Genomic DNA, 14,041 nt, shown 5'->3' with positions numbered 1-14,041 from the left:
CTATGTGTTGTAAATCCTAACCTCTGTGATGTTAGTGAGGCAGGACATAATCTACAAGATTTGGTTGTATTCTGAGTCAATCTCTTTTGAGATATGAAAGAGAGAAGCGAGCAGAGAGACAGGGGGACCTCATACCACCAAGAAAAGTGCCAGGAGTAGAGTGTGTCCTTTGGACCCAGGGTCTCTGTGTTTAGAAGCTCCTAGACTTGGGGGAAGATTGATGACAAGGACCTTCCCCCAGAGGCGACAGAGAGAGAAAGCCTTTCCCTGGAGCTGGCACCCTGAGTTCAAACTTCTAGCCTCCTAGACTGTGAGAGAATAAACTTCTGTTTGTTAAAGTCATCCACTTGTGGTATTTCTGTTGTAGCAGCACTAAATAACTAAGACAGTATGTTTGAGTCCATTGTTACAGCTATTGTGTCAATCCATCCCTCGTTTTCGCCGACCTTCTACTTTACCAACTCTGGGGCTGGGGCTTTATTTTGCCCATTTTACAGATGTAGAAACCGAGGCACAGAGACCTGAAGTGACTTGGCCCACCAAGCTCTCCCAGCTGGCTGGTGGCAGTGGCAGAATTCAGACCCAGGTTTAAGTGGTCACACCCCATGCAATGTTAACTGGGCCACACACGAAACCCCATACTGCTCAGGGCTTCTGCCTTTTGACAGCAGCAGGGTGCCTGTGATGAGCACAGAGACTGTGGTTCCACTCCCTTTCACAGTTCTCAGGCTGCTGACCCCATAAATCTCTCTGGGGCCTCAGTTTCCTCATCCAGAAAATGGAATTGTAACATTGCCTACCTTGCTGATGCATTTTGAAGAATTACCGTAGACACCTTAGCTTTTAAACACATCCATTGTGTAACTTCTGTGTACTTCCTTCTCTCCCTGTGTGTCTTGACGTCTGCCCCTTCTCCCCTCTGCTCATGCATCCTTCAGCTCTTCTTTGGTGGGAAAGAGAAGACAATGCTTAAAGACGTCCTGGGACACATGTTCACGCGTTAAAGTCTTATGACCTTAAAATAAAAAACACATCTGGACCTCAATAAAAAAACCATTGCTACTGAGTCGATCCTGACTCTTGGCAACCCCGTATATTACCGAGCAGATCTTCTTTTTTCAGTAAAATTCAGTATCATCATGACCTTCTGTTGGTTTGATGTCTAGCCACGGGACACTGGAATAAGTGGAGTCTGTCCATCGCCTTTGTCATCTGTGATCACTGGAGCATGCCTCTCTTTCCGAGAATCTGAAAAAACTGCTCCCCCAAGCATCCTTGTGGGGCGGAAATTCAGGATTACTCCCTGAGTCTGCAGGTTGCTGGTTGATTCTCAGGCTTATCCAGTTGGCCACATCTCCCAACATGGCGCCAGGAGCTCTGGGTATACAGCCATGGTAGCTCTTCTGCTAGTTTAGGGATACGAGTATTTGGGAAGGAAGTTTCTTCATGGCAGGACTTTCTACATCATTTTTTTTAAAATGATATTTTACTATGTTTTCGGTGAAAGTTTACACAGCAAATTAGGTTTCACATTTGACAATTTCTACCTAACTGTTCAGTGACATTAGTTACATTTTTCACAATGTGTCAGCGTTCTCTTTCATGGCGTTCTGGTTGTTTTTGTTTCCAGTGCTCTAAATTTCCCGCCCCCTTCTCTTCTCATCTGTGTTTTAGAGCCATTGTTGACCTTTTGGTCTCCTAGAGATGGTTTCTTAATGGAGCACCATACTCACTGCAGATATCCCTTATTTTGTGTGCCAATCTGTTATTTCACTAAGGTGACCTCAGGGAATAGTTTAAAGAGTATCTCAGGGCGATAGTCTCAGGGAGTCCAGTAGTCTCAACTGGTCCAGTAAGTCTGGACTTCTTAAGAATTTGAGTTCTGTTCCACGTTTTTCTCCCTTTCTCCCAGGGTCCATCTATTGTGGCCCTGATCAGCATGGTTGGAAGTGGTAGCCGGGCACCATCTAGTTCTTCTGGTCTCAGGGTAGATGAGTCCCTGGCTCATGTAGGCTATTAGCCCTGTAGACTAGTTTCTTCTCTGAGACTTTGGTTTCTTTCTTTCTTTCTTGCTCCAGATGAGTAAAGACCAATAGTTGTATCGTAGATGGTTGCTCACAAGCTTTTAAGACCCCAGATGCTACCCACCTCATTAAGATGCAGAACATGAACTTCTGTACTTCAGTTTATCTGTTCCCAAGGAGTAGAAAAAGATGAAGACAGGCTATAAAGTGGTATATTTCCACAAATGGCTCTTTCTCAATACAAAATGGATTTTGTTCATTGGGTGCCCCAGAATCCACTGATGCACAAAATTAAAACTGAACAAACCTCTGGTGTTTCCAGAAATACCTGGGTGTTCACTGTACTTAACACAGAATTTCATTTCTTTAAGGTCACTAACTTAGCAAGCGCACCCCTGACTAATTTAGAGGCAGCCAGCTTGTGACGTTTATCGATTACTTACATTTAACAACAAATACTCAGTCACCTTCGCCGGCATTATCTCAGCCATGGCAAAAGGTACCTTTTGCGCGTGTTCGCATTTCCAGTTTTTAGAAAATTGTTAGAGAAGGAAATTTGTTGTCATAATATTTTTCCACTCTGAAGTAAGACAATAGCCAGAAGAGAATGAAAATGACAAAATGACAGCATTTGAAGTCTTTTAGCTTTAATCATCTGAAGGTAGAATTGCCTGTCATATACCTGCGTCGACTCTGCTATTTCTTGCCTGCCAACTTTCATCAGTAACAACATCTAATAAATGCGTTTATGCATCTGATTTCTAGTAAATACACCATAGTTATGGAAGAAGAAAATGTATGGAAAATAAGCTTCTTTGACAGTCTTTGAAGCTTTGAACACCGTCTTTGAGAAAAAACCCTTTTGCTTTGTTTACAGGACTCGACATTGCAGTTTTGTTTACTGCCACCTTGCAGGTAGGCAAAGAGGAGGAGAGAAGTGAAAGAATTTGTAATCTATTTTGATAGGGCAAATACTTCTGTGGCAATCATTCTTCATAACCTCATCCTCACAAAACTTTCTGACAGGACATCGCAAAAAAAAAACCCGTTGCCGTTGAGTTGATCCTGACTCATAGCTATCCTATAGGACACACATAAAGGATGGAAATTCAAGTCCACCCAGAAGCACCTCAGAAGAAAGGCCTGGCCATCTACTTCTAAAAAAATCAGCCATTGAAAACCCTGTGGAGCACAGTTCTACTCAGACACACGTGGGGGTGCCGTTAGTGAGAATCCACTCAGTGGCAACTGTTTTATTTTTTTTCTGGCTCAGTCATTACCGGAGATGGTAACCACCCTCCTCTCATACACCAGAAAAGAACAGACCAGACCCGTTGCTGTCGGGTCGACACCGACTCACAGTGACCCTGCAGGACAGAGTACAACGGCCCCATAGGGTTTCCAAAGAGCGGCTAGTGGATTCCAACTGCTGACCTTTTGGTGAGCAGCCGAGCTCTTAACCACTGCACCACCAGGGCTCCCATTCATGGTAGAGTTCACCCTTTTGCTCCCAGTTTTTCAGTTCCTGAAACCACCCTGTAAAGCTTTCACTTGCACGCCTGCTCAGATGGCAATGGCCAGGTGATATGTGGCTAACTGAGCGCTGAACAGCACTGCCTGCAGGAGCTGCGTGTAACCCAAGTACTATCGAAAGGCAAAGCATGGCATCCTCTATTTATCTGTTACAACATTGTGCTTGCCTCTCTCTAAAAATACTCCCAAAGGAAATAACAAATGAAAAACCATAACAAACAACAAGGAAATAACCAAAAGTCCAGCCCATCATGTTTGTGTCTCAACCAGTTTATGGAATGCAGATAAATAATCTAATTTTAAGAGCTTTTGCCCTGTGTCATCTTACACTTTATCATGTAAGCTTTCGGACTTGATTTTATACTATAGATCCATCACATGCTTTCAATTGTCTCGACTGTAGATCCTTTGAGCTTCATATTAATGGAGAAGGTCAGGACTGAACTTTTGGAAATCTGGAGCATTTATTTCAGGAAGATGTACCAGGTGAAGGTCACATATATTAAATGGACATTTCTCCTAACTGGGGAGAATAAATCCATTTGTAAGGTGACAGATGTGTCCTGACGTATGGGGTGTTGGTTATATTTTTAATCCTGCGTAAGCTAGCAAAGAATTGCCTTTCTAAGGCAATGACCGCAGGCTCATTGGGAGAACGTCAGAACATAGCAGCTACGGCCTTGTTCCTGGAACAGAGTCTAGCTTTCCATGTGGCCAAATGAGTTTAACTGTCCCATAGGGTTTCCAGGGAGCGGCTGGTGGATTTAAACTGCTGACCTTTTTGGTTGGCAGCCAATCTCTTAACCACTGTGCCACCAGGGCTCCATAGCCACCCCTAGGCAGCACAATTAGTAACTCTAATTTATCTTAAAGGGGTCGAGTTGGGATCAACAGGTTTAGTTTTTATTGATCTTAAAGGAATCCATGCATGGGTGGTGCAGACTTTAACATGCTTGGCTGCTAACCAAAAGGTTGGAGGTTCAAGTCCACCCAGAGATGCCTTGGAAGAAAGGCCTGGCGATCCACTTCTGAAAAATCAGCCACTGAAAACCCTATGGAGCACCATTCTACTCTGACACACATGGGGTTGCCATGAGGCAGAATCACCGCCACGGCAACTGGTTTTTTTTTTTGTTTTGTTCTGTTTTATTTGTCTTAAAACTGCCTTCAGTGGGAGTTTGAGTCCCACCATCAACCCGCTGGCCAGATGAAGGACTTACTTGCTCAGTAATCCAGTTGTAGCAGGAAGAGTTAGGACTTCTCTGCATTACCCGGAGTTACTTTGAGTAGGTAGATATTCTTTCTTAATTGTTCTCGGTGGGTGGCTGCGTAAAGGTTTTTTTGTTTTTTGTTTTTTCTTAATTAGTCTGATGCTTCCAGAAATGTAAATAGTTACTTCATAATGTTTTGCGCCAGTATTTTGTCTGAGTCTCCGTGCCTTGTAGGGGAAAAGAGAAAACTAAATTAGTTGACGGAGCAAGGCTTCATTTAGGCAAACTGGTATTTTTAACTCCATTGCTGGAGTTAATAGGAGCCTGGTGGCACAGTGGTTAAAGCACTCGGCTGCTAACTGAAAGATTGGCACTTTGAACCCACCAGCCCCTCTGTGGGAAAAAAAGACCTGCCAGTCTGCTCCCATAAAGATTGCAGTCTTGGAAACGCTATGGAGCAATTCTATTCTGTCACATGGGGTCACTATGAGTTGGAATCTGCTCCATGGCACCCAACAACAACAGTTCTCTGTCATGTGGGGAGGGCTGGAGGGGGGGCTGTCCTGTATTTAAACGTTGCTAGAGGCATTGGGGAAACCCCGGTGGCACAGTGGCTAGGAGTTTGGCTGCTCACCAAAAGGTCAGCAGTTCAAATCCACGAGGAACTCGTTGGAAACCCTATGGGGCAGTTCTTCTCTGTCCTATAGGGTCGCTATGAGTTGGAATCAACTTGATGGCAATGGGTTTGGTGTGATTTTGGTTTAGAGGCACTGGAAGGAGCTCTAGTGGATCAGCTGTTAAAGCGCTCGGCTGCCAACCTAGAGGTTCGAACCCACCAGCAGCTCCACGGCAAAAAAGACCTGGCAATCTGCACCCAGAAAGGTTACAGCCTTGGAAACCCTAAGGAGCAGTTCTCCTTTGGCCGGTTGGGTAGTCGTGAGTCAGAATTGACCTGACAGCAATGGGTTTGAGTTTTGGTTTGATAATCTGCATGCAGAGTCCCTGGCTGGTACAAACCACGCTCAGCTGCTAACCAAAAGGTTGGAGGTTCAAGTCCACACAGAGGCACATTGGAAGAAAGACCTGGCAATCTATTTCCAAAAGGTCAGCTGTTGGAAACCCTATGGGGCAGTTCTGCTCTGTCCTATAGGGTCACTATAGTTGGAATCAACTCGGCCGTGGCTTGGTTAAAGAAAGGGCGCATATGGGGCTTTCACTGGGGAGCTGCCCAGGAAGAAGTGTTTGCACAGGATTCGTCATTCATTCCTCATGGCAGACCTGGAATAGTATCCATTATCATCTCCGGCACTGTCATGGATTGAATTGTGTCCCCTAGAATATGTGTCAACCCTGGCTAGGCCATGATTCCCAGTATTGTGTGGTTGTCCTCCATTTTGTGATTTGACTAGCCTCCATTTTGTGATGTCTTGTAAATCCTAGCCTCTATGCCTGTGGTTATGGTCCCATTATGCGGTGAGCTGTCCGTTATGTTAATAAGGCAGGATTAGGTTATGTTAATGAGGATTAGGGTGGGATGCAACATCCTTACTCAGGTCACAGCCCTGATATGATGTAAGGGGAGTTTCCCTGGGGTGCGGCCTGCATCATCTTTTATTTTACAAGAGATAAAAGGAGAGCAAAGCTGGCAGAAAGGAGGGAACTACTACCACCAAGAAAGAAGAGCCAAGAGCAGGGCTCATCCTATGGACCCAGGGTCCCTTCGCTGAGAACCTCCTAGACCCAGGGGAAGATTGATGCCGTGACACATGGAGATCTCCAAGGAACACTGGTCCACAGATGTTGAAAGGAGACAAGGACCTTTCCCCAGAGCCGACAGAGAGAGAAAGCTTTCCCAAGGAGCTAAACTCAGACTTGTAGCCTCCTAGACTGTGAGAGTAAACTTCTCTTTGTTCAAGCCGTCCGCTTGTGGTATTTCTGTTATAGCAGCACTAGATGACTAAGACAGGCACAGAATCTGTGAGCAAGCAGGGATGCAGGACTCAAGCGAGGTGTCTAAACCAGGACACAGAAACCAGAGCTTGAACACCAAGTTGTATGAGGCATCGCCTCTCTCCTGTAAGACCTGGAATTCTGCCTCTCCTCCAATGCCTCATCACACTGCCTTTCTTTCTTTCTTTTTTTAATTGCCGTAAAAGTATAGATAACACAACATTTGCCTATTCAACATTTTTCATGTGTACAATTCAGTCACACCAGTTACGTCAAGCATGTTGCCCAACCATCACCCCTATCCATTGCCAAATTTTCCATCACCCTAAATAAAAACTCACTGCTTCCTAAACCATGACTCCCCCTTCCTCCCTCCCTCCCACCCCTGGAAACCACTCTGAAACTTTGATCTCTATACATTTGCCTATTCTAGGTATTCCACACAAGTGAGATGGAGCAGTATTTGTCCTTTTGTGATTGACTTTCTTCACTCGGCATAATGTTTTCAAGGATCATTCCTGTTCTAGCATGCATCAGGACTTCATTTCTCTTTAGGGATGAATAATATTTCATTAACGAGCCCTGATAGTGCAGTGGATAAGCTCCTGGCCACTAACTGAAAGGTCGGAGGTACGAACCCACCAACTGCTCCAAGGGAGGAATACGTGGCATTCGGCTTCCATAAAGAGTACAGCCTTGGAAACCCTACGGGGTAGTTCTACTCTGTCTTATAGGGTCACCATGAGTCAGAATCAATTCAATGGCACTGTTTTTTTTTTTTTTATGGGAATGGCTAATAGTGGCTGAACACTTGTTTGTGGAAGGAGTACATTGGATGAACGAGCTCCCTGGACTCTGGGCTTCCTCTGCAACCCATATCCCTACCCTCAGGACAAAGGAGCCAGTGTGTCCCATCTCCAGGTGTTCTTCTTTTGGAGGACACAAGTCTAGTCCGGAAGTCCTCAGTTTGATAAGCCCTCGCTTGTTGTCTCCCGTTAGATAACAAAGTGCTCTTGAAATGGCTTATTTCCCGTATCTGTTTCATTCACCGGAGCGATGTGAGAAAGCTCTGGAAATAAAACATTTCATTTAGAAGCTATCCTGCAGCCCACAATTGGTAATTCAGAACTATCATCCGATATAAATTGGTATCATTACACCTTGAGAGCCTTGCTGAAAAAGCCTATCTGTGGCCCTCTGCCTTGCGATAGATTACTCCGGAAGCCACAATAATACAGCAGTCTTTGCTCTCGTGGGAGACGTCTGTTCAGAGTTTTTAGGAGTGAAATAGTTTACCTCTTTATAGGATCAATCTTATGAAAAATTAAATGGTTAATGGGCTCTGGGCTTTACAGATGAGATTCTGGCTTAAAACCTAAACAGTACAGAATCCAGAGTGTGCGTTTCGGCGAAGAAAGGAGCGATGGGAAATCAGAACTCCGACAACAACCTTTCCACCGTGCGTATGTGCATGTGGGCTCAGCTATTTTCTCTTGTTTTAATTCCAGCTGGTTATAAATGGTGCCTTTGATGACAGCGATAATTAAAGTTATCACTCTAAGCAACGAGTAAGCAAAAATGATGGGGAGAAGGCAAATATGTTCGGGTGTCTGCTTGCAATTTGGGGAAAATGTGCAGGGGAGAGTGATAGGTTGGGGAAGGATGCAGTATGTTTTAGTAGAAGGAGTCAGTATGATAAATGCAAGTGCGGGAGCTGTAACTAGGAGATGTAGCTGGCTTGAACAAAAGATGAGGCGCCGGCAAGACTATGGGGGTAAGAGCTGTCCGTGAGTCTTCATTGTACCCAGCCTTTAACGGACAGCCCACGTAGAGTACCAGTTACCTGTTGCCATTGAGTCAGCTCTAACTCATGGCGGCCCCATGTGTGTCAGAGGACCACTGTGCTCCATAGAGTTTTCAATGGCTGATTTTTCAGAAGTAGACCACCAGCCCTTTCTTCCGAGGTGCTTGTGAGAGAGTTTGAACCACCAACCTTTCAGTGACTAGTTGAGCACCTAACTGTGCCACGCAGGATCGGAGATCACTTAAGACTATGGCTGAAATGCATCTACTGGAATTCAAAATCACAAAGGCATCGCATGCTGAGTGTGTTAGGGTGAGTAACACTGTCGCCATTGAGTCAACTAGGACTCTGGGCGACTCCGTGCGTGTCAGAGTAGAATTCTGCTCCATAGGCCTGATTTTTTGTAGGTTTTTCTGAAGTAGGTTGCCAGGCCTTTCTTCTGAGGTGCCTCTGGGTGGACTCAAACCTCCAGCCTTTCAATTAGCGGTTAACCATTTGCACCATCCTATGTAGACTCCCCATGTAGAGTAGGAGAGTCATAAGCAAGTGTTGAATGAATGAATGAGGAAGGCTAGGACTCCACGTTACATGTGGAAGGCAGATTATTACAGAGGCATTTCTTCACAGCATTTGCTTTGTGCTACCATAGTTTTAAGGAGCCCTGGTGACGCAGTGGTTAAGTCATTGGCTGCTGAACAAAAGGTCGGTGGTTCAAACCCACCAGCCGCTCTTCAGGAGAAAGATGTGGCAGTCTGATTACAGCCTTGGAAACCCTATGGGGCAGTTCTACTCTGTCCTATAGGGTCACTGTGAGTTGGAATAGATTTGACATCAGTAAGTTTGGGTTTTTGGTTGTTTTACAGCAGATTTGCCCAGTGTAATAAGGTATTTGATTTCTGACTGCTGCGTCCATGGGTGTTGGTTGTGGATCTAAGTAAAATGAGTGTCTGTTGCACTGTATGTTATATATGACATTTCCCTCCCATTTCCATTTAACAGATGAGCCCAGGAGTTAATGCGTGTAAACCTCTCCCTTTGCTGTCTGCAGATTGGACTGTGTTAACGTTGAGTGTTTTCTTCCCTTCAGGGCAGGTCTTGAATGTTCTGGATGACATGAAGCTGGCCAATAACACCCTCGTCTACTTTTCATCAGACCACGGAGCGCATGTGGAGGAAGTGACCGCCAAAGGAGAGTGTCATGGGGGAAGCAACGGCATCTACAAAGGTGAGACGCGCCATATGCAGTGTGGGTGGTTACAGTGCAGTGCCCTCAAAGAACGACATGGCGTCCTTCTAGTTATGGGAAGTGGCCAAAGACTTTTCTTATTTTTTTTTAATAATCTATTTTATTTTCGTTGTTGTTCTTGAAAACATACACAGCCGAACACACGCCAATTCAACAGTTTCTGCACGTAGAATTCAGTGATGTTGATTATGTTCTTCAAGTTGAGCAACCATTCTCACCTTCTTTTTCTAAATTGTTCCTCCCCATTAACAGAAACTCACGGTCCCCTAAGTTTCCTATCTAATCTTTCGAGTTGTTGTCAGTTTGATCCCATATAGTTCTTACAAGAGCATGATGCTCAAGACAGACATTCTTTACTAGCAGAAACTTTTAAGCTGTGCATTCAAACACACACTTATTGTTTATGCAATCACTGGGGAATCATGCCGTTTCACCCCCAGATCAAAGGAGCACCCTCCCTGAGCAATGTATTGCCTTCTATTTGACATCAAAGCCTCTTCAAAAAGAGCTTTATTATTTGAACTTGGTTATTCTGCTGTATTTCCCAGTCAAATCTAGCTCTCTAATGAAACCTATGAGCTAATTTGATAGAATGGCTAGGATTAAATCACTCCTGTGCAAAATCAAACAGGTTATTCCTTTTTATCATAGCCACATTGCATTCTTGCCGTCGTCTGCCTCTAAAAACTGATGATTTAAAGTTACGGGGTAAGGGGGAGCCCTGATTGGTATAATGGTTAAACGCTTGGCTGCTAACCAAGAGGCTGATGGTTTGAACCCCGTCCATGGCTCTGAGGGAGAAAGACCTGGCAATCTCTCCTGTCAAGATCACAGCCTAGGACTCCCTGTGGGATGGTTCTACTCTGTCATATAGAGTTACTGTGTTGGAATCCGCTCGATGGCACACAACAACAACAAAAAGTAGCATTCTGGAATCCCTGGGTGGCGCAAAGTGTTAACACACTCGACTGCTATTGGATGCTAATTGAAAGATTGGACATTTGAGTACACTTAGAGATGACTCAGACAAAAGGCTTGACTATCAGCTTTGGAGAAATCGGCCACTGAAAACCCTGTGGAGTACTATGCTCCTTTAAAAATCACACATATGAGACCAAATGGTCAACAATGACTTTAAAACAAAGAGAAGACTGTAAGGGGGGCAGGGAAACTAGATGAATGGAAACAGAACAACCAGAATGGAAATAATGAGAATGTTCACCCATTGTGAAGAATGTAACCAGTGTCACTGAACAACTTGTGTAGAAGTTGTTGAATGGGATCCTAAGCTGCTGTGTAAACCTTCACCAGAAATACAATAAAATATTATTAAAGAAAAAAAAAGAAAACCCTATGGAGTGCAGTTGTACACTCTAACATTCATGTGGTCTCCGTGAGTTGGAATCCACTCCACAGCCACTGGTTGCTGCTTAGCGGCCCTGTTAATGGTTTTTCTTCTCGTTTATTTTAAAGGAAATGTGTTTGCATTGTGGTTATCCTGCTTAGATTTAGATATGAGTAAATTTCATCTGTCAAAAGATACTAGCATAAAGAGAAATTAGGAGACGGGGTAGGCTCATATGTATATTTTGAATGTAATTCTGGCCAAATTCTAGAAATCTTGGCAATAAGCCAATCATATAGTAGTTCCTGGAATAGTTACCTCAGAGAACCTTTTAAGATCCTTTTCCTCCCGTCCACGTGTTTGGAATGATTGCGTCCACCTAATAAAACCAGTTTAATAAGTAAGAATATGTTTTTCCACTTAAAAATCAATGGATCATTGTCTCCATTAGAGTTTCTAATTAATTTGGCCGCATTCCCCTGCTGAGTTATTATGATTCCCATCAAGAGCAAGATAAATGCGCAAATTCTATCCCAAAAAACAAAACGAGTCACCGTTTAGTTGATTCCGACTCACGGCGTCCCCGTGTGTTTCAGAGGAGAACTGTGCTCCGTAGGGTTTCCAGTGGCTGATTTTTATGTCCGAGGTGCTTCAGGGTGGCCTGGAACCTCCAGCCTTTCAGTTAGCAGCCGAGCGGTTCACCCTCTGCACCACCCAGAGGCTCCACAGATTCCATCAGGCCTTGTGAAACATTGAAAATGCCCACGTTGCCACTCTGAGACTTGGCAGTAGAAACCACCGCTTTCAACTAAGGCAGGATTTGGGATTTCCTTATAATCCTAAATTCTCTCTGTTGTGAAACGTGGGGTTGTGTCTGTCAAGTTGTGTTCTTGCCTCTGGGCGGGTATTGGGGTCTGTTTAGCTCAGGTGGACAGGTGAGTCTTGAGAAGCCCTTCACTATATTACCTGCATCTGGGTAGCGGGCGAGGAGCTCACGCCAATAGTCCTGCAATCTGCAGTTGCTTACCAAAGGAGCAAATGTTCTCACCTGGCCTTTGCTTCATGTGTGGGCCATGGTGTTTAGCACCCTGGGGACTCCCCTTGCAGAAAGGGGTTTAAACTAACTCATGGGTGCTCCGTCTCAGATTGCATTGCAGGCTTCTCTCTGGGCAACCTCTCAAAGGTAGAGGTCTCTGGGGCTCTGTTCTGCACCCCTACCCTACTGTCATGGATTGAATTGTGTCCCCCACAAATGTGCGTCAACTTGGCTAGGAGCTTCTCCACGGAGGAACCCCGAGTCCAAAGGACGAGCTCTGCTCCCAGCACTGCTTTCTTGGTGGTATGAGGTCCCCCCATCTCTCTGCTCGCTTCTGTCTTTTATATCCCAGAAGAAACCAGCTGAAGACACAGTCCAATCCCAAAGACTGAGTCCCGCCTCATCAACACAGCTGCCGCCCGTCCCCCCTCATTAACATCCTAGAGGCAGGATTTACAGCAGTAGGAAAATCGCATCAGATAACAAAATGGTGGGCAATCACACAATACCAGGAATCATGGCCCAGCCAAATTGATACACACATTTTTGGGGGGACATAATTCAATCCATGATAGTAAGCAAGTAAGAAAAGCAGAGATGGGGGAAGAGAGATGCCAAGCCACATGAAGACTGCCCAGGAGCAGGAGCTCAGATGAGACAAGGACCTTCTCCCAGAGCAGACAGAGAGAGAAAGCCTTCCCCTAGAGCTGGCGCCCTGAATTCCGACTTCTAGCCTCCTGAACTGTGAGAGAATACGTTTCTGTTTGTTAAAGCCACTCACTTGTGTTATTTCTGTTATAGCAGCACTAGGTAACTCAGACATCCACCAAATCAGAATTCTCTGTTCTCTCCCACCACAGACGTTCATTACAGCCCCCCTATTTTAATTCTTGGCACATCTGATGATTTATGTGTTTATGAATGTATTTGCTCCTAGTCTGTCTCTTTTTACTTATTATAAAGTAAGATCCGTGGGAGCAGGAATCTGGGCTGCTTTACTCAGTGCTGTATTCCCAGTGCCCAACGTAACCACTTAGTACCTGTTCAATGCCACCTGCCTGTCTGTCATACTGTTGCTATGATGCTGAAAGCTATGCCACCAGTATTTCAAATACCAGCAAGATCACCCATGGTGGACAGGTTGCAGTGGAACTTCCAGACTAAGACAGACCAGGAAGAAGGACCTGGTGACCTACTTCTGAAAACGCTCTGGATCACAACAGAACATTGTTCAAGTCACTTGTTTTGGTCGCGTCATCAGGAGGGATTAATTGCTGGAGGAGGACATCATGTTTTCGCAATAGACAGCCAGCAAAGGCGAGGGAGACCCTCAGTGAGACGAATTGGCATGGTAGCCACAGCAGTGGACCCAAACATCCTGGAGGCCATGAGGATGATGCTGGACCAAGCAACATTTCCTTCTGTTGTATGTAAGGTCACCGTGATCAGAGTCCACTCACTGACAACTGTCTGTCTGTCTAGCTACCTACCTACCTGTTGTTGTTGTTGTTAGGTGCAACTGAGTCGGTTCCGACTCACAGCAACCCTATGTGCTACAGGATAACACGCTGCCCCGTCCTGCGCCATGCTCACAATCGATGCTATGCTTGAGCCCATTACTGCAGCCACTGTGTCAGTCCATCTCGTTGAGGGTCTTCCTCTTTGTCGCTGACCCTCTACTTTACCAAGCATGATGTCCTTCTCCAGGGACTGGTCCCTCCTGATAACATGCCCAAAGTATATGAGACGGTCTTGCCATTCTCACTTATAAGGAGCCTTCTGTCTGTACTTCTTCCAAGACAGATTGGTTCATTCTTCTGGCAGTCCATGGTATATTCAATATTCCTTGCCAGCACCACAAGTCAAACACATCAGTTCTTCTTTGGTCTTCC

General features: G+C 45.1%; 1 protein-coding gene across 1 annotated transcript in view; it reads left to right on the top strand.

Moving 5' to 3' along the window:
- STS (steroid sulfatase) overlaps positions 1-14,041 on the top strand; it is a 154,160-nt gene that overhangs the window by 100,223 nt on the left and 39,896 nt on the right. Inside the window, exon 8 of the mRNA XM_023739424.1 lies at positions 9,610-9,747. Within this exon, the coding sequence (XP_023595192.1) occupies positions 9,610-9,747 (138 nt within the window). The remainder of the gene's footprint in view (positions 1-9,609; positions 9,748-14,041) is intronic.

The sequence above is a fragment of the Trichechus manatus genome, unplaced genomic scaffold, assembly GCF_000243295.1.
Source record: "Trichechus manatus latirostris isolate Lorelei unplaced genomic scaffold, TriManLat1.0 scaffold00134, whole genome shotgun sequence".
In the NCBI taxonomy this organism is placed as follows: domain Eukaryota; kingdom Metazoa; phylum Chordata; class Mammalia; order Sirenia; family Trichechidae; genus Trichechus; species Trichechus manatus.
The sequence above is the reverse complement of the archived record's forward strand: the minus strand, read 5'-3'. Positions and strand labels throughout refer to the sequence as shown.